This window comes from Oncorhynchus masou, chromosome 15 (genome assembly GCF_036934945.1).
Source record: "Oncorhynchus masou masou isolate Uvic2021 chromosome 15, UVic_Omas_1.1, whole genome shotgun sequence".
NCBI lineage: Eukaryota > Metazoa > Chordata > Actinopteri > Salmoniformes > Salmonidae > Oncorhynchus > Oncorhynchus masou.
Window position 1 is genome coordinate 9,137,081 of NC_088226.1, and position 25,560 is coordinate 9,162,640.

The 25,560-nt window shown below is 45.7% G+C and overlaps 2 protein-coding genes across 2 annotated transcripts in view; one reads left to right on the forward strand and one right to left on the reverse strand.

Annotated features, from left to right (window-relative positions):
• The window catches only part of LOC135555522 (glutamate receptor ionotropic, NMDA 2B-like), a 60,294-nt gene extending 51,610 nt beyond the window's left edge, over positions 1–8,684 (reverse strand). Inside the window, exon 1 of the mRNA XM_064988032.1 lies at positions 8,109–8,684. Coding sequence (XP_064844104.1) covers positions 8,109–8,684 — 576 coding nt within the window. The remainder of the gene's footprint in view (positions 1–8,108) is intronic.
• A 6,234-nt stretch (positions 8,685–14,918) lies between these two features.
• On the forward strand, positions 14,919–24,145 carry LOC135555239 (uncharacterized PE-PGRS family protein PE_PGRS24-like). Its single transcript, XM_064987557.1, has 11 exons — positions 14,919–14,924; positions 21,462–21,650; positions 21,927–22,005; positions 22,151–22,297; positions 22,365–22,445; positions 22,698–22,759; positions 22,899–22,967; positions 23,103–23,211; positions 23,355–23,451; positions 23,891–24,008; positions 24,092–24,145. Exons 1-11 carry the CDS (start codon positions 14,919–14,921, stop codon positions 24,143–24,145), a joined length of 1,011 nt encoding a protein of 336 aa, XP_064843629.1.
• The last annotated feature ends 1,415 nt before the right edge of the window (positions 24,146–25,560 follow it).

Below are 25,560 nucleotides of genomic sequence, written 5' to 3' on the forward strand. Positions count from 1 at the left end.
AAGAGAAAGGCCATAATGTATTATGCCAGCCCAGGACAATTTTGATTTTGGCCACTAGATGGCAGCAGTGTATGTTGAACATTTTAGACTGATCCAAACAACCATTGTATTTCTGTTCAAAATGTTGTATCAAGACTACCCAAATGTGCCTGACTGGTTTATTAATACATTTTCAAGTTCATAACTGTGCACTTTCCTCAAACAATAGCATGGTATTTTTTCACTGTAAAAGCTTCTGCAAATTGGACAGTGCAGTTAGATTAACAGGAATGTAAGCCTTCTGTCAATATCAGATATGTCTATGTCCTGGGAAATATTCTTGTTACTTACAACCTCATACTAATCACATTAGCCTACATTAGCTCAACCGTCCCCTGGGGGACCCACCGATCCTTTAGAGGTTTTAAGGTGCATGCGGGTAGACAGCTAGGGTTTAGCTGCTCAATGGCCTGGTGGTAGAAGCTGTCTCAACGGTGAGAAGCTAAAGTGCATTTGGAATCCTCAGGGAAAATGTGCATCGCAACAGCGGTTCATTAATATTCTTATTTCCCATTGTCTATACATGGGATCCTGAGTGGTGCAGCGCTAGATGTGTCACTACAAACCCTGGTTCCATCCCAGGCTGTATCACAATTGGCCGTGATCGGGAGTCCCATAGGGTGGCGCTCAATTGACCCAGCATCTTCCTGGTTAGGGTTTGGCCAGAGTAGGCCGTCTTTGTAAATAAGTAATTTGATCTTAACTGACTTGCCTAGTAAAATAAATAAAAATTTATAATAATATATAAAACAATGCAGTGCAATCAAATATTTATGGTGTCACGCACATCTTCTGTTGTTTGATTGTGCTGATAAAAAAACGTGTAGAGACCGTGATTCATATTGGATTAGATTCCTCGGGGGTCATTTGGTTACTTTCCTGTTTGCATTTATTTCTGACGTTGTGATATTTAAATCCCATCACCACTGTATGTGAGGATGCAATCTCTTCCATATTGAAGACTGGGCTGGCTGGCTGGCTGGCTGGCTGGCTGGTGTAGTCTAGATGAACTGCTGTTTATCCAATAGGATGCCCTGAGGTGATAACTTACATCACCGGCTAATTGTCAGGCTATCAAGTTAACCTTGAAGACTTGTTTATTTTTCTATTTTTTTATTTAACCTTTATTTAACCAGGTAGGCGAGTTGAGAACACCTTTATTTAACCAGGTAGGCTAGTTGAGAACAAGTTCTCATTTACAACTGCGACCTGGCCAAGATAAAGCAAAGCAGTGTGACACAGACAACAACACAGAGTTACACATGGAATAAACAATAAACAAGCCAATAACACAATAAACAAGTCAATGACACAGTAGAAAAAAGAAAGGCTATATACATTGTGTGCAAAAGGCACGAGGAGGTAAGGCAATAAATAGGCCATAGGAGCGAATAATTACAATTTAGCAGATTAACACTGGAGTGATAAATGAGCAGATGATGATGTGCAAGTAGAGATACTGGTGTGCAAAAGAGCAGAAAAGTAAATAAAATAAAAACAGTATGGGGATGAGGTAGGTAGATTGGGTGGGCTATTCACAGATGGACTATGTACAGCTGCAGCGATCAGTTAGCTGCTCAGATAGTTGATGTTTAAAGTTGGTGATGATAATAAAAGTTTTTTTTAATAAAACTTCAGCAAGGTCGCAGTGGTGACAGGTCGCAGTGGTGTCCTGTATAAGGTGATTTGGTAACAAAACGGAGGGCACTGTGATAGACTGCATCCAGTTTGCTGAGTAGAGTGTTGGAAGCTATTTTGTAGATGACATCGCCAAAGTCGAGGATCGGTAGGATAGTCAGTTTTACTCGGGTAAGTTTGGCAGCGTGAGTGAAGGAGGCTTTGTTGCGAAATAGAAAGCCGATTATAGTTTTGATTTTGGATTGGAGATGTTTAATTTGAGTCTGGAAGGAGAGTTTACAGTCTCGCCAGACACCTAGGTATTTATAGTTGTCCACATATTCTAGGTCGGAACCGTCCAGGGTGGTGATGCAAGTCGGGCGGGTGGGTGCGGGCAGTGTACGATTGAAAAGCATGCATTTGGTTTTACAAGAGCAGTTGGAGGCCACGGAAGGAGTGTTGTATGGCATTGAAGCTCGTTTGGAGGTTAGTTAGCACAGTGTCCAAGGAAGGGCCAGAAGTATACAGATTAGTGTCGTCTGCGTAGAGGTGGATCAGGGAATCGCCCGCAGCAAGAGCGACATCATTGATATATACAGAGAAAAGAGTCGGCCCGAGAATTGAACCCTGTGGAATTGAACCCTACTAGTCAATATCTTCACAAGAATTGACATCATTTTTCGTAGCTAAACAATATGTTACCAATTGTGCTAGATTAAGAGGCAAATGATGATCACTAAATAGAGTGTTTGGTATGTAAACTAGATGCTGTAGCATTATACAGTACCAGCAACTCTAATCCATGGAAGAATGATCTATCCCAAACTGCTTCAATCTGCATACTTCCATCTCTCTTTCCTTCTCACTTTCCATCTCTCCTTCCTTCTCTCCTTCCATCACTCTTTTCTTCTCTCCTTCCATCTCTCCTTCCTTCTCTCCTTCCTTCTCTCTTTCCATCTATCTTTCCTTCACTCTTTCCATCTCTCTCTCTCCTTCTATCTCTCTTTCATATCTCTCTCTTTCCTTCCATCTCTCTTTCCTTCTATCTCTCTTTCCTTCCCGCCTTCCATCTTTCTTTCCTTCTCTCCTTCCATCTCTCCTTAGGTCTCTCCTTCCATCTCTCTTTCCATCTCTCTCTCCTTCTATCTCTATTTCCATCTCTCTTTCCTTCCATCTCTCCTTCCATCTCTCCTTAGGTCTCTCCTTCCATCTCTCTTTCCATCTCTCTCTCCTTCTATCTCTATTTCCATCTCTCTTTCTTTCCATCTCTCCTTTCTCTCCTTCCTTCTCTCCTTCCATCTCTCCTTAGGTCTCTCCTTCCATCTCTCTTTCCATCTCTCTCTCCTTCTATCTCTATTTCCATCTCTCTTTCTTTCCATCTCTCTTTCCTTCCCGCCTTCCATCTTTCTTTCCTTCTCTCCTTCCATCTCTCCTTAAGTCTCTCCTTCCATCTCTCTTTCTTTCCATCTCTCCTTCCTTCTATCTTTCTTTCCATCTCTCCTTCCTTCTCTCCTTCCTTCTCTCTTTCCATCTCTCTCTATCTCTCTTTCATCTCTCTCTCCTATCTCTCTTTCCTATCTCTCTTTCCTTTTCTCTGTCCATTTTTCTCTCCTTCTATCTCTCTTTCCTTCCATCTTTCTTTCTTTCTCTCCTTCTATCTCTCTCTCTCCTTCTATCTCTCTCTCCTTCCGTCATGCAGTAATGCACTTGCTCCTCTCTCACCCTTCTTTCTCTTCCATCTTATTCATTGATACAGATGTGAGTACAGCTTCCCTCTATCCATCTTTCTCTTCTCTCCACCTCAACCATCTTTTCCCTCATTCCTGGGTGACACTGTCGGAGACCCACCAGCTGTCGCACCTTCCCTCTGTTCCTCTATAACACCATCCTTGGGCCATCCGTCTATCCGTCACCTATCCCTTGGTTTCAATTTCACAATAAAAAATATATAGATACTGTATATTTCACAACACCACACCAAAACCCACTGTAGATACTACTCTGTGCACTATTTCAGCACCATTCCTGTTTTCTATTCCAGACATCAGCTTTAAAAAATATCTTATTTCCCCTCGGCTCTCTGTCTCACTTACGATCCTGCTGTATAGGTAAGCAAAGGGTTGCCTTGCCAACTGCATCAGCGGCATTTGGCCTTGCATGAGAGAAAGAGGGAGAAAGAGGGAGCGACAGTGAGAGAGATAGAGGGAGAGAAAGAGAGAGATGAAGACCTTCTTTTACATTTCCCTTTCCCCCATCTCGATCTGTCCATTCTCCAAAGCTTATTATACTGAACAAAAATATAAACACAACATGTAAAGTGTTGGTCCCATGTTTCATGAGCTGAAATTAAAATTTAAAATTAAAAAAATTCCATACGCAATAAAATCGTATTTATCTCAAATTATGTGGACAAATTCGTTTACATCCATGTTAGTGAACATTTCTCCTTTGCCACGATAATCCATCCATCTGACAAGTGTAGCATATCAAGAAAAAATGTGCAGTTTTGTCACACAACACAATGCCAGAGATGACTCAAGCTGTTGCTAGAGAATTGAATGCTAATTTCCCTACCATAAGCCGAACTCCAACGTCGTCTTAGAGAATTTGGTAGTACGTCCCACCAGCCTCACAACCGCAGACCACATGGAACCACGTCAGCCCAGAACCTCCACATCCGGTTTCTTCACTTGCAGGATCATCTGAGACCAGCCATCTGAGACAGTATTTCTGTCTATAAAGCCCTTTTGTGGGGAAAAACGAATTCTGACTGGCTGGGCCTGGCTCCCCAGTGTGTGTGCAAGTCTCCCAAGTGGGTGTGCCTATGCCCTCCCAGGCCCACCGATGTCTGCGCCCCTGCCCAGTCATGTGAAATCCATAGATTAGAGCCTAATGAATTTATTTAAATTGACCGATTTCCTTATATGAACTGTAACTCAGTAAAATCCTTGAACTTGTTGAATGTTGCGTTAATATTTTTTTTCAGTCTAGTTCCCAAATCCTTTTACACCACATTTTCTCAAGCTCTCTGCTTTGACCTTTGATTTGACCTTCTTCACTCTGTCTCTCTCTCTTTTCTCTTCCCAGGTACGGGGCCTCTCCTTGCTCCTTCACGCCTCCAGTCTGTGCTGCTGTCTCACTCTTTCTCTCTCTCTTTTCTCTTCCCAGCTACGGGGCCTCTCCTTGCTCCTTCACGCCTCCAGTCTGTGCTGCTGTCTCACTCTGTCTCTCTCTCTTTTCTCTTCCCAGCTACGGGGCCTCTCCTTGCTCCTTCACGCCTCCAGTCTGTGCTGCTGTCTCACTCTGTCTCTCTCTCTTTTCTCTTCCCAGCTATGGGGCCTCTCCTTGCTCCTTCACGCCTCCAGTCTGTGCTGCTGTCTCACTCTGTCTACCACGTTTCCAGCAGCTAGCTTCTGCAGCGCCGTCCTCTCCACACACCTGCTGTCCATCTTCCCCCAGATTCTCTTTCAGGAGGAGAGGCTGTTCTTTCACCATCCCTCTCTTTCTCCCGCTCTTATTCTACCATATTCTCAAACAATATTGTTTCAGCCCATTAAACAACAGACACAAATCCGTTTGGAGACGGAGACTAGCATGGCCTTGGATGTGGCTCCATTTCTCTCTCCTGGGCCCTGTGTTGGCTTCCGGCCTGGGAAATCCATTTAGCCGCAGCAGAACAAGCCTGGGCTCCTGGCGCATGGATGGCACGTGCACTTAATGAATTACACCTTCAGTCTGCCTGCATACCCTGTACACCTCTTTATGAACAATAAAATACATCATGTTTACACGTTTAACAAGGGCGGGTGGTGTATCATAAATATTTCTAGGTGTGTAGGATATACTATGGGGTCAGTGATGTATGGCCGTGGCACAAGTGGCAGGGTCAGTGACATGTATGTATGGCCGTGGTACAACGGGTAGGGTCAGTGACACGTTGGTATGGCCATGGCACAAGGGGCAGGGTCAGTGACATGTATGTATGGCCGTGTCACAAGGGGCAGGGTCAGTGACACGTATGTATGGCCGTGGCACAAGGGGCAGGGTTAGTGACACGTATGTATGGCCGTGGCACAAGGGGCAGGGTCAGTGACATGTATGTATGGCCGTGTCACAACGGGCAGGGTCAGTGACACGTATGTATGGCCGTGGCACAACGGGCAGGGTCAGTGACACGTATGTATGGCCGTGGCACAAGGGGCAGGGTCAGTGACATGTATGTATGGCCGTGGCACAAGGGGCAGGGTCAGTGACACGTATGTATGGCCGTGGCACAACGGGCAGGGTCAGTGACACGTATGTATGGCCGTGGCACAAGGGGCAGGGTCAGTGACACGTATGTATGGCCGTGGCACAACGGGCAGGGTCAGTGACACGTATGTATGGCCGTGGCACAAGGAGCAGGGTCAGTGACACGTATGTATGGCCGTGGCACAAGGGGCAGGGTTAGTGACACGTATGTATGGCCGTGGCACAAGGGGCAGGGTCAGTGACACGTATGTATGGCCGTGGCACAAGGGGCAGGGTTAGTGACATGTATGTATGGCCGTGGCACAAGGGGCAGGGTCAGTGACACGTATGTATGGCCGTGGCACAACGGGCAGGGTCAGTGACAAGTATGTATGGCCGTGGTACAAGGGGCAGGGTCAGTGACATGTATGTATGGCCGTGTCACAACGGGCAGGGGCAGTGACACGTATGTATGGCCGTGGCACAAGGGGCAGGGTCAGTGACACGTATGTATGGCATTGGCACAAGGGGCAGGGTCAGTGACACGTATGTATGGCCGTGGCACAACGGGCAGGGTCAGTGACACGTATGTATGGCCGTGGTACAAGGGGCAGGGTCAGTGACACGTATGTATGGCCGTGGCACAAGGGGCAGGGTCAGTGACACGTATGTATGGCCGTGGTACAAGGGGCAGGGTCAGTGACACGTATGTATGGCCGTGGCACGTATGTATGGCCGTGGCACAAGGGCAGGGTCAGTGACACGTATGTATGGCCGTGGCACAAGGGGCAGGGTCAGTGACACGTATGTATGGCCGTGGCACAAGGGGCAGGGTCAGTGACACGTATGTATGGCCGTGGCACAAGGGGCAGGGTCAGTGACACGTATGTATGGCCGTGGCACAAGGGGCAGGGTCAGTGACACGTATGTATGGCCGTGGCACAAGGGGCAGGGTCAGTGACACGTATGTATGGCCGTGGCACAAGGGGCAGGGTCAGTGACACGTATGTATGGCCGTGGCACAAGGGGCAGGGTCAGTGACACGTATGTATGGCCATGGCACAACGGGCAGGGTCAGTGACACGTATGTATGGCCATGGCACAACGGGCAGGGTCAGTGGATGTCGTACCTGTCGATAGAGATGTGTGGGGTAAATGTCATTTGACTGCCCAATGCTATCCTCCATGGTGTAATGGCGATATAGGGGATGAATGGCTGGCTGGTGGCCCTAGTGGGTCATAGTGGGCCATGTTTACTGGTGGACCCTGTTGACGCAGGGTCAAACGTTATCCACAATGGAAGCCGTTGTGCTGAAAGCGCGTCAGTTGGAATGCTCAGCGGACGGCCTCATTCCGGGCAGCTTTTTTTTGGAGACTGTTTGAAATTCTAGGAGTCTCTGGGAGCCCATTTTGTACAGTATTTGTTCAGGCTGAATAAAAGTTGATTATTCTGCAGAAAAAAATTGTCCAGTCCAGCAGCACGGTCCAAACGCGGATCACAGCCGGCTAAGATAAAACAGGACCAGATTGTTTCATCCCATTAGACATGGTTAAAGTGAATAGAACGAAAAAAAGGGGTGGGGGAGAAATATCATAGGGATGAGCCATAGAGGGATCTAGTGGAACTCTGTCATGCCGAGGTAACACTGTGTGTCTGGTGACAGTACAGCTCTCTCTCTCTCTCTCTCTCTCTCTCTCTCTCTCTCTCTCTCTCTCTCTCTCTCTCTCTCTCTCTCTCTCTCTCTCTCTCTCTCTCTCTCTCTCTCTCTCTCTCTCTCTCTCTCTCTCTCTCTCTCTCTCTCTCTCTCTCTCTCTCTCTCTCTCTCTCTCTCTCTCTCTCTCTCTCTCTCTCTCTGAGTTATTCTTTTCTTTCTCTATGCACGTCTTCTCTCCCTGTCTTCCTGTTCCCTCCTATCGCACCACGCTGATCCTGTCTCCAACTTCCCCACGCTTTCCAGTTTTCTTCAAAGGAAACAACCCATCTTGCTCTCTGTCAAACCTCTGCATCTGTTTTCCCATGAATGAACCAGCATTGATCTGATCTGGTAACGACGTTGCACCAGAAAGCCGTCGCCGCTTCATTTGTGAACAGATCCTTGTTTAAGACAACAATGAAATATAGAGGATCAACACTAACAGATAAAAACATTGCTCATACTTTTTTCTTTTCTCGATCACCCTCTCTCTCTCACACAGTACACATAGAAACACACACACTGTACCTTGGCAGCCATGATCATGGAGGAGCCACCGCGGACCCCCAGGATGGGGATGTGTGTCTGTGCAGAGATGAAGTCCAGGATCTGGGCTATGGCCTCCTGATCCGTGTCGTCCCCGAACACCACACCCTGTAGCCAGTGCTCTGTCATCAGGTCACAGATGCTCTTGATGATGCTCTTTGGGTCCGTCTCGTTCATGGTGAGCACTTCCACGTTGGGCGCCAGTGGCATGTGCAGGAAGTCGTCCTTCTCCCGGGCGCCCGCCAACGCCACCTCGCTAGAGTTGCCCACCAGCACCACGGCGATGCTGAGGCCCTGCACCAGCTTGGGCAGCACCTGGTGGTGGGGGGGCTGGGCCATGGGGATGTAGTGGGCCACGCCCCCGCCCTTGTCTCTGCGAGAGTGACAGGCGGGGGGCAGGTGGAACAGGCACATCAGGAGGCCCAGGAGGGACAGGGAGAGGGAGGAGAGGACCGCACGGCGCCGGGGAGGACGTCTCACCTCCTGGGGGGGCAGGGGTGTGGGGGACGCTCGCCTTTCCTGAGGGTGGGTGGGGCTGTGGCAGCCACAGACAGGCATAATCGAGGAGTGGGAATGTAATACCTGGGGTGTGGGAGGAGAGAATGAGAAAGAGAGAGAGAGAGAGAGAGAGAGAGAGAGAGAGAGAGAGAGAGAGAGGTCAATGTGGCTCATACACATTGATTGACTTAAGTCGATTGACAAGAGCCTATAACATGAATCAGTGTATCACTAACCATGTTTCCATCTACAGTTTTTATGCGAGTAAAGTCATACCGTATAAAAAAAATCACTACAGCTGTGATGGAAACAGGAAGTCTCGGTACAATTTTATAAATGCTGACAGATCTTTTTTTTTTTTTTTTTTCATTGGTAAAATGAATTATGCGAGAAATGGTGGTAGAAACGCCTTTATGTGCATATATTGACATAATAACCATCATATTGAAGTAAACTTCACGCGATGATATGGTGTGTAGTTCTTCCACTATGATTCGGGAAACCATTCAGTTTATTAGATTACAGATTAAATAAATGATGATGAATTTCACAGGGTGGTGAAAGTGCATGGTGATCTTGATGCTCCTTTCCAATAAATATCGAGGGTCTTATTCTGGTGACATGATGATTGATGCTTGAGTGGTGTTTATCCATAGTAAACTCATCATGTAGCCTACCCTACCCTCACTGTAACTGTGAGCTGTTGGCTAGAGTACATGTGCCAAGACAAGAGTAGATACGTTTTCTATTTAATACAACAGTTTTTGTGACAGAAATATCAGTAGAGTTGAAAATGCCATAGAAACACATTGGACTTTAGGTTTTTATTCGGTAAATGAAAACTTAAGCAAAAAGTCCATTTCTCTGGAAACACCATTAGTTTCTTTATGCTGATTTGTTTTATATTTGAATGACAATCTGTGGCCTATTGGATGGAAACCTAGCTAGGACAGGTTGTATATGACATACAGTACATCAATAGTGCATAAACACACACACACATGGATACAAGGTATATACACTCATACTGATCAATATTTCATGAGGGGTGTTTTCAAGCAGAATAACTTTCTTTATTATAGATGAAATAAACTCTCGCACTGGATGGCTGGCTGAATCCCTGACAGGGAGGGAAGAGAGGAAAGAGAGAAGGCAAGAGGAGGAGGGAAGAGGGAAACGCAAAGGAAAGAGGGAGAGATAGGATGAGAAAGAAGTAGACAGAGAGAGAGAGGGAGAGACAGAAAGAGAGAGGGAGAGATAGGATGAGAAAGAAGCAGACAGAGAGAGAGAGAGAGAGAGAGAGATGCACATTGACAGAGGAACTGGCTTGATGTGATGAGTGAACACTGGCTCCCTGATACACAGACAGAAAGATGGACAGATGCTGAGGGAGGGAGTGATGGATGCCCCGAGCGAATAACAAGTCTCAATACATCTTCACCCCTCCTCCTCTCTTCTGTCCTATTTTATCCCAACACTCATGTACTCTCTATCCCTCCATCCACCGCTCTCCAATGCTTTACGTGAATGACCACATACTGTATCTCTCTTTTTTATAGACCTTCATTAACAGTGATGCAGGGGGGGACTGAGAAATGAGAGAAAATGACACAAAGTGAGAAGAAAAAGTAGTTAAACATATTGTATTTGAACAACTATACAGTGAGCTCCAAAAGTATTGGGACATGTTATGTTGTTTTGTCTCTGTAGTCCAGCACATGCAATAGTGATGGGGTTAAAGTGCAGACCGTCAGCCTTCATTTTAGGGTATTTGTGGGTTACAGCACTTTATTTCATTTTGAAATTACAGCACTTTATGTATAGAGTCCCCCCATTTTAGGGGAGCAGAATTATTGGGACAAATTCACTTACATATGTATTAAAATACTATAAAGTTAAATACTATGTCCCATATTTATATCACGCAATGATTACATGACTCTACAAAGTTTGTTTTGGTTTGTGTCATTTTGGAGTCACTTTAATTGAAAATAAGAATATAATATGTTGTTAAACACTTCTACATTGATGTGAATGCTACCATGATTACAGATAATCCTGAATGATGAGTGAATAATGGTGAGTGAGAAAGTTAGACGCACAAATATCATACCCACAAGACATTCTAACCTCTCACCATTACAATAAGAGGGGAGTTTAACATTTATGGGGGGTGTGATATTTGTGGGTAGGTGAGTGTGCATATCAGCGGCTCCTAAATATTGTGGGGATGGTTGTAATAGTGTGTGTGTGTGTGTGTGTGTGTGTGTGTGTGTGTGTGTGTGTGTGTGTGTGTGTGTGTGTGTGTGTGTGTGTGTGTGTGTGTGTGTGTGTGTGTGTGTGTGTGTGTGTGTGTGTGTGTGTGTGTGTGTGTGTGTAAGCACCATGGTGTGTGTGTGTGTGTGTGTGTGTGTGTGTGTGTGTGTGTGTGTGTGTGTGTGTGTGTGTGTGTGTGTGTGTGTGTGTGTGTGTGTGTGTGTGTGTGTGTGTGTGTGTGTGTGTGTGTGTGTAAGCACCATGGTGTGTGTGTGTGTGTGTGTGTGTGTGTACACTCACCGTGGAACAAAAGCAAAAGTTTAAAAGGCAGAGGGAGTAAAAAGGAAAATCCTGTACAAACAAACCCTATAGGAACGAGACAGTGAACAAGATAGAGGGTAGGAGAGAGAGGAGAGATTGAGAGGCTGGGGGATGGAAGGGGGAGGTGTGTAGAGATGACAAAAATACTTCTTTAGGATAACTAATTGCTGGAGGTTCGTCAGCACTAATTACAGGTCCCTGTGTTAATTGCCAATTGTACACTCCTCTAAAGAGAGAGGGAGAGGGAGCAGGGGAGGGGGGGAGAGGGAGAGGGAGCAGGGGAGGGAGAGGGAGAGGGAGCAGGGGAGGGAGAGGGAGAGGGAGCAGGGGAGGGAGGGAGGGAGAGGGAGCAGGGGAGGGAGGGAGGGAGAGGGAGCAGGGGAGGGAGGGAGGGAGGGAGGGACAGAGAAGAGCGACAGAGGAAAATAGAGAATAGAAATACAGACAATCTGCTAAAAGTAAGGCATATGAGGAGGTGGAGGGACACCAAGAGACAGAGAAAGAGATTTGTGGAGAGAGAATGGAGGAGGTGAGAGAAAGAGTAAGAGAGGGAGGATAGGCAGCTGGAGTGGGCCTTGATGAAAAGCAATGAGAGGGAAGAGGAGACTGAATGAATGAGGGGAATGGCAGCAGATAGACTGAGAAAAGAAAGAGGGGTGGGAGAGAGAGGGGGAGGAAAGGGAAGAAAGAGAGAGGGTGGAGATGCTCCCTTTGAATCTGTAGTTCTCTAGCAGCACTCAGTTTCCATGGCAACAATTAGCATAGGCTTCTCCACACACTGTTGATGGACACTGAGATATATACACAGACACACACACACACACACGCACAAACGCACACACGCACAAATGCACACACACACACACTGCCCATTCCCCTCTGATAAGCAATCAATGCACCCTTGCAACGGGTCCATTTTACACACCGATTATTTTCATGGGCAAATTAACATAGACACATTTTACACACCAACACACACAGGCACATATTACACATTTACTGTATACACAATGTCCATTCAGATGATGAACCCATGAAGTTCTATAATTCCCAGAACGGCACTTAAAGCACACAAAGGTTGATCACATAATAGAATGAGAAGTCTAAGAGAAGACCGCACAGCAAGCCCTGAAGACATGTCTCATGCACCATTTGGTTTATTTAATGCACCAAAGCACACTGCGATATCTATTACACACCGATGGACCCCTAGATAGGCTCCCACACTGATCCCAGCCTAGGAGCTAAACTCTGCAGCGCCCGGCCCATGTGACTAGAACCCCACCCAACACTGCATCCAAACGATTGACTAATTAGGAATGTCTGCCGACTGCTACTGGTGGTTACCTCCCTGAAAAACCCCAGGTAATAAGTGGGACTAAATGGACTATACAAAGTGTAATTGTCATTAATGAAAGCTTGGGCTAACATGGCTCAACTGATGTAGAGACACTGTTAGGATATGAGGCATGACGTGGATATTATGGCTCTGTAATTGGACGCCTTCGTCAGCCATAAATCACACAACTACAACTAGCACGGGGCCGGGGTGGTGGTGGCGAGCATGCCTTGTCAAAGAAATCAACATCTATTTTAGATTTTAGATTCTGAAAAGTAGCCACTCTTGCCTTGATAACAGCTTTGCACACTCTTGGTATTCTCTCAACAAGCTTCATGAGGAATGCTTTTCCAACAGTCTTGAAGGAGTTCCCACATATGCTGAGCACTTGTTGGCTGCCTTTCCGTCACTCTGCGGTCCAACTCATCCCAAACCACCTCAATTGGGTTGAGGTCGAGTGATTGTGGAGGCCAGGTCATCTGATGCAGCACTCCATCACTCTCCTTCTTGGTCAAAACAACCTTACACAGCCTGGAGGTGTGTTTTGGGTCATTGTCCTGCTGAAAAACCAATGATAGTCCCACTAAGCCCAAACCAGAGGGGATGGCGTATCACTGCAGAATGCTATGGTAACCATGCTGGTTAAGTGTGCCTCAAATTCTAAATAAATCACTGACAGTGTCACCAGCAGAGCACCCCCACACCATCCCACATCCTCCTCCATGCTTCAAAGTTCTTGAAATATTCTGTATTGACTGACCTTCATGTCTTAAAGTAATGATGGACTGTCATTTCTCTTTGCTTATTTGACCTGTTCTTGCCATATTATGGACCTGATATTTTACCAAATAGGGCTGTCTTCTGTATACCACCCCTACCTTGTCACAACACAACTGATTGGCTCAAACACATTAAGAAGGAAAGAAATTCCACAAATTAACTTTTAACAAGGCACACCTGTTAATTGACATGCATTCCAAGTGACTACCTCACGAAGCTGGTTGAGAGAATGCCAAGAGTTTGCAAAGCTGTCATCAAGGAAAAGGGTGGCTACTTTGAAGAATCTCAAATATAAAATATATTTTGATTTGTTTAACACTTTTTTTGGTTACTACCATACAGTATGTGTTATTTCATAGGTTGATGTCTTTACTGTTATTCTACAATGTAGAAAATAGTAAAAATAAAGATAAACCCTTGATTGAGTTGGTGTGTCCAAACTTTTGACTGGTACTGTAATAGAATGCCATCACACTGGCAAAAGACAGCCGTACATACAAAATAACAGTAGCACGGTGTGCTCTCTCTCTATCTCTCTGTCTCGTACACACACACACACACACACACACACACACACATACACACACACACACACACACACACACACACACACACACACACACACACACACACACACACACACACACACACACACACAGGGCTGTGCTGTTGTGTTTCCTGGAAATTCATAATACGGAGAAGCGATCAAAAGCTTTCATTTATAATTAATGCGCATTTGCTTTCTACAGTCACAACACAAGTGATATTGGGCAAAGTATACAATGCAGGGGAATACTGACTTCCAGTATTATCTAAAAGGTGAGGTTTGTCTGTGACAGCAGCATGTACTATCAGGTCCCTGAGGGGATGAGCTGGCCCCTAGAACACAGGGCCAAACCGCTGAGAGGAGTGAACTATGTTGGCTCTAGTGGAAAAGTACACGCATGGCCTTTAGCTGGCTGCTGGGGAGGAAGAGGCGGGTCTATTTGAACCTGAGGTCTGGACGTGATGTTCTGCAGCAGCCACTCACATCCCCCTCATTACCATACACAGCCAGGCATACATTCACATGTTTACCGAGAGTCATTGAGTGCATAATGGTGTCTATTTCAAGAGAGAGGATGTTGGAGTGCCAATCACTCTCTTTCTCTCTCTTCTCATTATGTGTCAGGCCTGACAGGCGGGATATTTGCATGAATACGAAGAACAAATACAATATGTCATTTTTATTGTCTGCTTTGATATTTAGGAGAGTGCGGAGGACAACAACACGTCTGTTTATGACCCATGTATTCATACACTGTCTTTGCCCGGAATTTGTACTGCAGTACTGAGAAATTGTGTCAAAGACCAAAACATTTTTTTCCAAAAGAAGCCATGAAGTTTGTATCTTAATCTGTTTTCAGGTGGAGAAGGATTCGATTTTCATAATATGTGCAATATGCAAGAAATTGGCAAATAGGGACAAAAAATCATTTCTGCCACACTGGCAGGTGCACGAAATCCAATATCTGTGGCTTGTCTTTGAATATCAAGTGTCTTGAAGGAGAAAAGTACTGAACAATGCCTGAAGTTGTGTAATGTGTTTTGACACAACCATGAAGGTAAGCAGTTGGTCCTGTAATAACTCTTAGATTTCTATTAACACCCACTCTTCTGATTGGAGGAGAAAAGTTAATCTCCTCCCTGACTTGTGGGCTCACTGCCCCCATATGCTTATCAGTGTACGTGAACAATTCCACTTCAGCTGGCCTATTTCCATTTTAAACATCCTTTACAGGTGTGTATGATTTCAAAGTGTTGCCTTTTGGAATAGTGAGAAACCAGAGTGACCTCCGTGCCAATAACGGCCCGGTAATCACTTTAAATGCGTTTTATTGACAGCTTTTCACGGACTAGAGCCGCAATAATCTGTCCTCCTCCATCCATCTCATTCCAAGCTGTTATTTTTGGAACCAGGATCCTGCCTTTGGATTAGTAGGTGTGCAGGGTATTTCCTTTGTGTGCATGTGTGTGTGCGTACATGTGTGTGTGTGTGTGTGAAAGAGAGACAACAGTTTGAAAATATTGTATTTGTCCTCCTTGCATGCAGGGATTTAAATGGTCTGAATTGAATTTGGTGCTGCAGCAGTTGCTTAAAAGAAGATATGGGGATATAGATACGCGCTCAAAATCTGCCTCCCATGAGTGAAAACCAACAGCTCTTGTGTACAGTCAAATGAATCAAAATGGTCCCCTGAAATATGCTTAGGCAAGAGCACAACCTGATCCAGTTCAGTACTGTGGTGTCCATGTCTGTCTGCAAAACATCCCAGACTTGTGATACTAAGACTTACTGTACAACAAACTAACAATTGAGGATGACAACTCTATTCTGTTCCCAATGGCTACTACGGTTTCGAAAAGTTCACTTATTGACTACATAGATACAGTGTCCTAACTAGTTCACTTATTGACTACATAGATACAGTGTCCTAACTAGTTCACTTATTGACTACATAGATACAGTGTCCTAACTAGTTCATTGACTTATTGTCCTAACTACATAGATACAGTGTCCTAACTAGTTCACTTATTGACTGCATAGATACAGTGTCCTAACTAGTTCACTTATTGACTACATAGATATAGTGTCCTAACTAGTTCACTTATTGACTGCATAGATACAGTGTCCTAACTAGTTCACTTATTGACTACATAGATACAGTGTCCTAACTAGTTCACTTATTGACTGCATAGATACAGTGTCCTAACTAGTTCACTTATTGACTACATAGATACAGTGTCCTAACTAGTTCACTTATTGACTGCATAGATACAGTGTCCTAACTAGTTCACTTATTGACTGCATAGATACAGTGTCCTAACTAGTTCACTTATTTAGTGCATAGATACAGTGTCCTAACTAGTTCACTTATTGACTGCATAGATACAGTGTCCTAACTTGTTCACTTATTGAGTGCATAGATACAGTGTCCTAACTGACTTTCAAGAGGCTTGGACTGTAATATTGCTTTGGTTACAGATTGAATGGATGGTGACCAGGGTTCTTCAGTATAGTGTGTGATAGCTGCTGTTTACTGTACCAGAGCAATAACAGCAGCTATCACCTGACCTGTATCAAATTCCTCACGTTTCAATCTTCTAAAATGGTAAGAGATTAATAAGTTACTTTGTTCTCCACTCAGGTGAATGATGGATTTAATTTTTATTTTAATGTATTTGTTTAACCTTTATTTAACCAGGAAGGGCTCATTGAGATTAAAATCTCTTTTTCAAGAGCACCCTGACCAAGATAGACAGCACCAAGTCATTACAAAAAAATTACAGACAGACAACATGAAAAACTACAAGTATCTAGTAAAAACCATTGAATTCACAAGAGTATAAAACAGCAAATTAAAAACATTGACCGGTCAGGGAATCAGCCTCAAAATCCTTCATCAGTGATTTAAAAACACCAATCGGGACAAGTTCTTCCAGTTTAAAAGTATTTTGTAAGGTGTTCCAAGACGATGGCGCAGAGTACATAAAAGCCCTTTTACCAATTTCAGTTCGGACATTTGGAACAGTTAGCTGGATAAAGTCCAGCGAACGAAGAGAGTACCCACCACATTTCTGACCGATAAAAATGCACACGTAAAAAGGTAGTAAACCCAAAATGGCTTTGTAAATAAAAGTATACCAGTGACTGAGCCTACGAGTGACTAGAGAAGGCCAGCCAACCCTGGTATACAAAGTGCAGTGGTGCGTAAGGGTTTTGCAGTTTAAAATAAATCTCAAAGTGCCATGGTAAAGAGTGTCAATTGATCTCAAACACTGAGCGTAAAGTATTAATTTAACGTTTTAATTTATGGATTTTAATTCATTCATGGCATTAATTCATGGGACATGTCATTTGGAGACCACGGCACATTTTACAAAGGTGTGAGAGAGGTTACATTATTGAAGGGTGTAATTCAGCGCTGGAGCATCTGTTTTGGCAGCATGTTTAAACCCTTGTGAGAGTCGCGGGGGACTCGGATTCCAGTACAGTATCTCTTTTCCGCCGTTGTTTTTAAATGCATGATCATCACTATTTCTTGCAGGCGTACGGCTGTCATGCCTGTCTCCAGCCGTCTTCCAGGGCCGCGTGCGTCATCGCTCCCAGCCAATGATGAGACTCCCCACGAGGATAATAACATCTAGGAGCTCTTCCCAATAGATGTCCCGTGTTTAATCCCACCCAGCACTCAGCCACGAGGCACGCCGCAGTGTAAGCCTCAGCTCCGTCAACAGCACCACCACATCCAGAGCTGTCATTCCAACATGGTACCTGTGTGACAACTATCATACTATTTCTATCAAACACACTTTGTTCGGAGTGTTCGTTGTACGGTTCTAAGAGACCCACCTCCATTAACTACTGTATAAGAAGCAGTGCGTGACCTGGGCGAAACCTCCTATTTTCTACTGCTTGTGCTCCTGTTGCTCCTACAGAATATTAGCTCAAAAGTATCCTGGAGCTCCTGCATCTAAATATTAACAGTACCGGCACTTATTTCAGTCCAAATCAAGCAATGATAAGAAGCACAACACAACGTGGAATATCTTTGACAACGTACTTTCTGTACTCTTTATCAAGATATCATCTAGAAAAAGAAAGCCAATGAAATAATGGTGAGTAATTGCAGTGTATTGCCACACAGTATATAGGCTGATGATTCATAGCTAGCTGTACAGAACAAAACTTTTCATATCATTTAGTTACATACCAAATGGAACAGCTTACCTATAGTATATTCATATATGCAAATAAACGCAAATGACGGTACAAACATAGAGGCCGGTGTGCAAAAGGTGATGCGAGTCCCACCAGGTCAAACCCGCCTGAGTTTTCTGTGGCAGTAGTTACGAGTGCCAGAGGGCTTCATTTGCATCACCACAGTCAGTGAAGTGAGTCCGCCAACACCTTCAATTATGAAACAATTAGCATTCATAAGTTTGCTTGTGAAAAGCTGTAAGATTGAATTGCAGTTAGTCATCCTCTGAATGAATTCATGAAGCGCTTCCTATTCGCTATGCTCCACGGGGCTAATTTTCATCTGCTGGCTCATCCCTGCTCTCTCTGGGACGGTGTCAGTTGTACTCACAGACACCAAAAGGTCATAAATTAGCAATAAGTGCCATTGAAGTAGGCAAGTTGTTACGCTTCAACCTTGTGATACTTTCAAGAGGAGCTTTCAAAAAAACACAGTTTTGCATATAAAGATATTCATAGATGGTATTTATTTCATTACTGCCCATCAAAGGGGAAAGGTGGAGAATAAGTTCCCCGGCTCACCTCTTTTTATGAACGGCCCTAAATATATGGAGCAATTGTTTGTGCTTGAAAAGCAAATGTTTCACATTAGTCATGTGTTGAAAATAGCCAGTGGACAAGAGTACCTGATCATCAGCATCATAATAATCATGCTGTGTGTGAAAGTGTTTTGGTATCATCAACTGACACAACTTCAAACATCATCAAAGTGTCACGATGTGAAACCTGTGTGTCTACGTCACTCTGGCCGAGCAGCAGCGCTAAAGCCCTTGTAGCTGTGTAATATAATGGTGTTGACCCTAATGGCTGTGGGCCTCACTATTGAGTTATTATTTTTATGCAACACTAAGCTCCCAGACTCTTTCATAACCCTGTCAGCACAGCGCGCACAACTCTCAGAAAAAATGTAGGAGAGAAGTGATGTTTTATTCACTCGTGGCAGAGTACAATTCATAATACAGCTCCACTGACTCACAGTTTTAATTAAAAACTAGCCTTAGTGCCGGTGGTAACATCCTGATTTATTAAGACCCAACCTCATCCACCCAAGACTGAGTCCACAGTGGGTGAGGGGAAGGTGGTGGGCAAAATGCCTAGGAGGGGGAAAAGTGCTTTGTTTCACACAGCAAGGTGGTACAGTAGGCAGGCAGTGTGTGTGGTAACATTTCATTACAGAGTTGCTTTGGCAAGTTTGTTTTAAAAAAGAATAGTAAGGGGAAAAAATGATATGCAGTGTATATATATGTATATAACAGACACCATTGGAGAATGGCCAGTGCAGCAAATTTCACATGAATTGATGGAATTTGCTTTAGTCTGACAGTAATGTCAGGTTTATGTCACCCTCTCATTTAAATCACAGCTACAACGGAATCCCTTGATGCAGAGAGATTTTAATTAAAAACGGTGAGAGAGAGTGAGTGTGCTGGCAAGAGAGGGAGGCAGATTGAATGAAAGAGAGAAAGTTATAAAGATAGAGAGGCAGGACCAACGTCAGATCAGAGCTGTGATACACATAAGGGACAGAAGAAAATAAGAGAGGGAACAGTGTGAAAAAGAGAATGGTGGCAGGACAGAGGAGAAAGACTAAGAATGTGTATTCAGGGGTAAAATGGCACTAGGAGAAGTTCAAAGTACATTTCAACTTCCCTTATTCCTTACTTTCCTCTCTATATAGCTTACTGCACATTTTGGGGATTTCCCCCCCCATTCTGCTCACAGTACAGGTCAAATGTTTTACCGTGTGTGTGCGTGTGTGTGTGTGTGTGTGTGTGTAACTGCGCCTTTTCTTGTGTGTGTGTGTGTGTAACTGCGCCTTTTCTTGTGTGTGTGTGTGTGTGTGTGTAACTGCGCCTTTTCTTGTGTGTGTGTGTGTAACTGCGCCTTTTCTTGTGTGTGTGTGTGTGTAACTGCGCCTTTTCTTGTGTGTGTGTGTGTGTGTGTGTGTAACTGCGCCTTTTCTTGTGTGTGTGTGTGTGTAACTGCACCTTTTCTTGTGTGTGTGTGTAACTGCGCCTTTTCTTGTGTGTGTGTGTGTGTGTGTGTGTGTGTGTGTAACTGCACCTTTTCTTGTGTGACACACACACACACACACACACACACAGACACACACAGACACACACAGAGACACACACACAGACACACACACAGAGACACACACACAGACACACACATACACACACACCAACACTTTGACTGATGCATACGTATACAATGCAATAATCAATTTATGTACACTATATAATGCCCTTACCTTAGGTAATGAACATGTAGAAACACACTCACACACTACCCAAGCCAGTCATATTTAACCATACTGCCTTCTCAATTACAGATCCTTTAACTCAGACAAATGGACACAAACACGGTATCTACTGTAGATCAGGGCTTGGTAGCTCGTGCCCTAAGGAGCCATGGGGGATTCTGTTCCTCGTATCCCCGACTTCATAAGACACATCAATTCTCCTCCTCAAGCCCAATCAATGGCAGTAACATGAAAGGTGGCTGATCGGCCCGCCGCCCAGGGGCTAGTCCTCTAGCATGCAGCCGGGCTCCACAGACTCCAGACACAGCTCTGGGGGGGGGGAGGCTGGGGGAGCTGGGGCCAACCACCACCAGGAATGAGCCCTCTCCTCAGTAAACCTAGGGTAAACCTTTAATTGGGCATCATACTTGTACATTTGAATGAAAGCAGAATAGCAGGGTGTCAAGACTTCGAAACGTTTCTTACTTAATGTCTTATGCATGCTTTTGTATGGCCTTGTTAGATAGTGTCCATTGACCTTTAAGAACTTTTAGAGGGTATATGGTGCCAACTCTTACATAAATCATCATTAGGCTTCAGCCATATTTCGTTCACCTGTGCAAAGCTTTAAGATCTTTTGAACATTTTCTACTGGCTTTAGGCATTTGTTACTCTAGAGCCACTGATCACATCCATTCACAACTCTCCCTCATGTCTTCACATTGGTCTTGACTGATCTTTATCACGGTCGACACGATGCAATATACCACATCTTTCTTGTCCTGGAGGTTTGAGCCAGAAGAGGCCATCTATCCCACACTCACAGTGTGTGTCCATTGATCTTAAATGACTGGATGGGTAGAAGGATCATTAGGCTAGTGCTATGGTGGTAGCTATGTAGTCCACCTTCTCTCTACTCCTTGAGTCACAAAACACTCTCTCTCTCACACACTTAATGAGTGTGCCATCAGGGTCTGGCGGTGTGAACGTATCAGGGTCTGGCGGTGTGAACTTATCAGGGTCTGTCTGGCGATGTGAACGTATCAGGGTCTGGCGGTGTGAACGTATCAGGGTCTGGCGGTGTGAACGTATCAGGGTCTGGCGGTGGGAACTTATCAGGATCTGTCTGGCGGTGTGAACGTATCAGGGTCTGGCGGTGTGAACGTATCAGGGTCTGGCGGTGTGAACGTGTCAGGGTCTGGCAGTGTGAATGTATCAGGGTCTGGCGGTGTGAACTTATCAGGGTCTGGCGGTGTGAACGTATCAGGGTCTGGCGGTGTGAACGTATCAGGGTCTGTCTGGCGGTGTGAACGTATTAGGGTCTGGCGGTGTGAACGTATCAGGGTCTGGCGGTGTGAACGTATCAGGGTCTGTCTGGCGGTGTGAACGTATCAGGTCTGTCTGGCGGTGAACGTATCAGGGTCTGTCTGGCGGTGTGAACGTATTAGGGTCTGGCGGTGTGAACGTCAGGGTCTGGCGGTGTGAACGTATCAGGGTCTGTCTGGCGGTGTGAACGTATCAGGGTCTGGTGTGAACTGTCTGGCGGTGTGAACGTATCAGGGTCTGGCGGTGAACGTATCAGGGTCTGGCGGTGTGAACGTATCAGGGTCTGGCGGTGTGAACGTATCAGGGTCTGGCGGTGGGAACTTATCAGGGTCTGTCTGGCGGTGTGAACGTATCAGGGTCTGGCGGTGGGAACGTATCAGGGTCTGGCAGTGGGAACTTATCAGGGTCTGTCTGGCGGTGTGAACGTATCAGGGTCTGGCGGTGGGTATCTCTGGCAGTGGGAACTTATCAGGGTCTGTCTGGCGGTGTGAACGTATCAGGGTCTGGCGGTGTGAACGTATCAGGGTCTGGCGGTGTGAACGTGTCAGGGTCTGGCGGTGTGAATGTATCAGGGTCTGGCGGTGTGAACTTATCAGGGTCTGACGGTGTGAACGTATCAAGGTCTGGCGGTGTGAACTTATCAGGGTCTGTCTGTCGGTGTGAACGTATCAGGGTCTGGCGGTGTGAACGTATCAGGGTCTGGCGTTGTGAAGGTATCAGGGTCTGGCGGTGTGAACGTGTCAGGGTCTGGCGGTGTGAACGTATCAGGGTCTGTCTGGTGGTGTGAATGTATCAGGGTCTGTCTGGCGGTGTGAACGTATTAGGGTCTGGCGGTGTGAACGTATCAGGGTCTGGCGGTGTGAACGTATCAGGGTCTGTCTGGCGGTGTGAACATATCAGGGTCTGTCTGGCGGTGTGAACGTATCAGGGTCTGTCTGGCGGTGTGAACGTATCAGGGTCTGGCGGTGTGAACGTATCAGGGTCTGGCGGTGTGAACTGTATCAGGGTCTGGCGGTGTGAACTTATCAGGGTCGGTGGTGAACGTATCAGGGTCTGGCGGTGTGAACGTATCAGGGTCTGTCTGGCGGTGTGAACGTATCAGGGTCTGGCGGTGTGAACGTATCAGGGTCTGGCGGTGTGAACGTATCAGGGTCTGTCTGGCGGTGTGAACGTATCATGGTCTGTCTGGCGGTGTGAACGTATCAGGGTCTGTCTGGCGGTGTGAACGTATCTGGGTCTGGCGGTGTGAACGTATCAGGGTCTGCCGGTGTGAACGTATCAGGGTCTGTCTGGCGGTGTGAACGTATCAGGGTCTGTCTGGCGGTGTGAACGTATCAGGGTCTGGCGGTGTGAACGTATCAGGGTCTGGCGGTGTGAACGTATCAGGGTCTGGCGGTGTGAACGTATCAGGGTCTGGCGGTGGGAACTTATCAGGGTCTGTCTGGCGGTGTGAACGTATCAGGGTCTGGCGGTGTGAACGTATCAGGGTCTGGCGGTGTGAACGTATCAGGGTCTGGCGGTGGGAACTTATCAGGGTCTGTCTGGCGGTGTGAACGTATCAGGGTCTGGCGGTGGGAACGTATCAGGGTCTGGCAGTGGGAACTTATCAGGGTCTGTCTGGCGGTGTGAACGTATCAGGGTCTGGCGGTGTGAACGTATCAGGGTCTGGCGGTGTGAACGTGTCAGGGTCTGGCGGTGTGAATGTATCAGGGTCTGGCGGTGTGAACTTATCAGGGTCTGACGGTGTGAACGTATCAAGGTCTGGCGGTGTGAACTTATCAGGGTCTGTCTGTCGGTGTGAACGTATCAGGGTCTGGCGGTGTGAACGTATCAGGGTCTGGCGTTGTGAAGGTATCAGGGTCTGGCGGTGTGAACGTATCAGGGTCTGTCTGGCGGTGTGAATGTATCAGGGTCTGTCTGGCGGTGTGAACGTATTAGGGTCTGGCGGTGTGAACGTATTAGGGTCTGGCGGTGTGAACGTATCAGGGTCTGTCTGGCGGTGTGAACATATCAGGGTCTGTCTGGCGGTGTGAACGTATCAGGGTCTGTCTGGCGGTGTGAACGTATTAGGGTCTGGCGGTGTGAACGTATCAGGGTCTGCCGGTGTGAACGTATCAGGGTCTGTCTGGCGGTGTGAACGTATCAGGGTCTGTCTGGCGGTGTGAACGTATTAGGGTCTGGCGGTGTGAACGTATCAGGGTCTGCAGGGTCGGTGTGAACGTATCAGGGTCTGGCGGTGTGAACGTATTAGGGTCTGGCGGTGTGAACGTATCAGGGTCTGCCGGTGTGAACGTATCAGGTTCTGGCGGTGTGAATGTATCAGGGTCCTGCGGTGTTAATGTATCAGAATCTGGCAGTGTGAACGTATCAGGGTCTGTCTGGCGGTGTGAACGTATCAGGGTCTGTCTGGCGGTGTGAATGCATCAGGGTCTGGCGGTGTGAACGTGGCCTAATTGTCTCAGAATACTAGGTGGTAAATATTTGTGGTTGTGGCTTCATTTAGCACCCCATCGTCTTCCTATAGGAGATTTATTTACAGTTTGTGTTCTCCACCCCATCCGCCCTCATACCTCCCTCACTGCACCTCCTCCCAGCTCTCCACTCAGCCACCATCTTTAATTCAACCCCCCCCCCCCTCCCCTTTGCCCCCCACCATTCCTCTCTGGTCATGGTTAATTAATTGCCAAGCTGTTCACTGCCGATGCCAACTGTAACATAGACAAACACTGATACATTGATACCCACATACATTCACGCTCGCCGACTCCCCTGACAGAAAACTCCCTAGGTCCAGTATTGGAAGATGTTACAGGACAATAATGGAGATGTTATACAGTGCCTTCAGAATTCACAGCCCTACAAATTCTAACATTAGTAAAAAAAAAGAAGGAAAAAAAAAGACTAATAAAACATTAATATATCTTGACTAGATAAGTATTCAACCCCCTGCGTTAATAAATGTTAGAATCACATTTGGCAGTGATTACAGCTGTGTCTTTCTGGGTAAGTCTCTAAGAGCTTTCCACACCTGGATTGTGCAACATTTTCCCATTATTATTTTCAAAATTCTTTAAGCTCTGTCAAATTGGTTGTTGATCATTGCTAGACAATCATTTTCAGGCAAATTTAAGTTAAAACTGTAACTCAGCCACTCAGGAACATTGACAGTCTTCTTGGTAAGCAACTCCAGTGTAGATTTGGCCTTGTGTTTTAGGTCATTGTCCTGCTGAAAGGTACATTCATCACCGGGTGTCTGGTGGAAAGCAGACTGAACAAGGTTGCCCTTTAGAATTTTGCCAGTCTTAGCTCCATTTCATTCATTTTTTTTATCCTGAAAAAGTCCACAGTCCTTAACAATTACAAGCACACCCATAACATGATGAATTCACCACTATGCTTGAAAATATGAAGAGTGGAACTCCGTAATGTATTGTTTTGGATTTTGCCCAAACATAACACTTTGTATTAAGGACAAAAGGTTAATTGCTTTGCAGCATTTTTTGCAGTATTACTTTAGTGCCTCGTTGCCAACAGTTTTGGAATATGTTTTATTCTGTACAGGCTTTCTTCACTCTGTCAATTAGGTTACTATTGTAGAGTTACTACTGCACAATGTTATTAATCCATCCTAAGTGTTCTCCAATCACAGCCGTTCAACTCCGTAACTGTTTTTAAGTCACCATTGGCCTCGTATTCCTGAGCGGTTTCCTTCCTCTCCGGCAACTGAGATAGGAAGGACATCTGTATCTTTGTAGTGACTGGGTGTATTATTGATACATCATTCAAAGTGTAATTAGTAACCTCACCATGCTCAAAGGGATATTCAATGTCTGTTTTTCCCCCCATCTACCAATAGATGCTCTTCTTT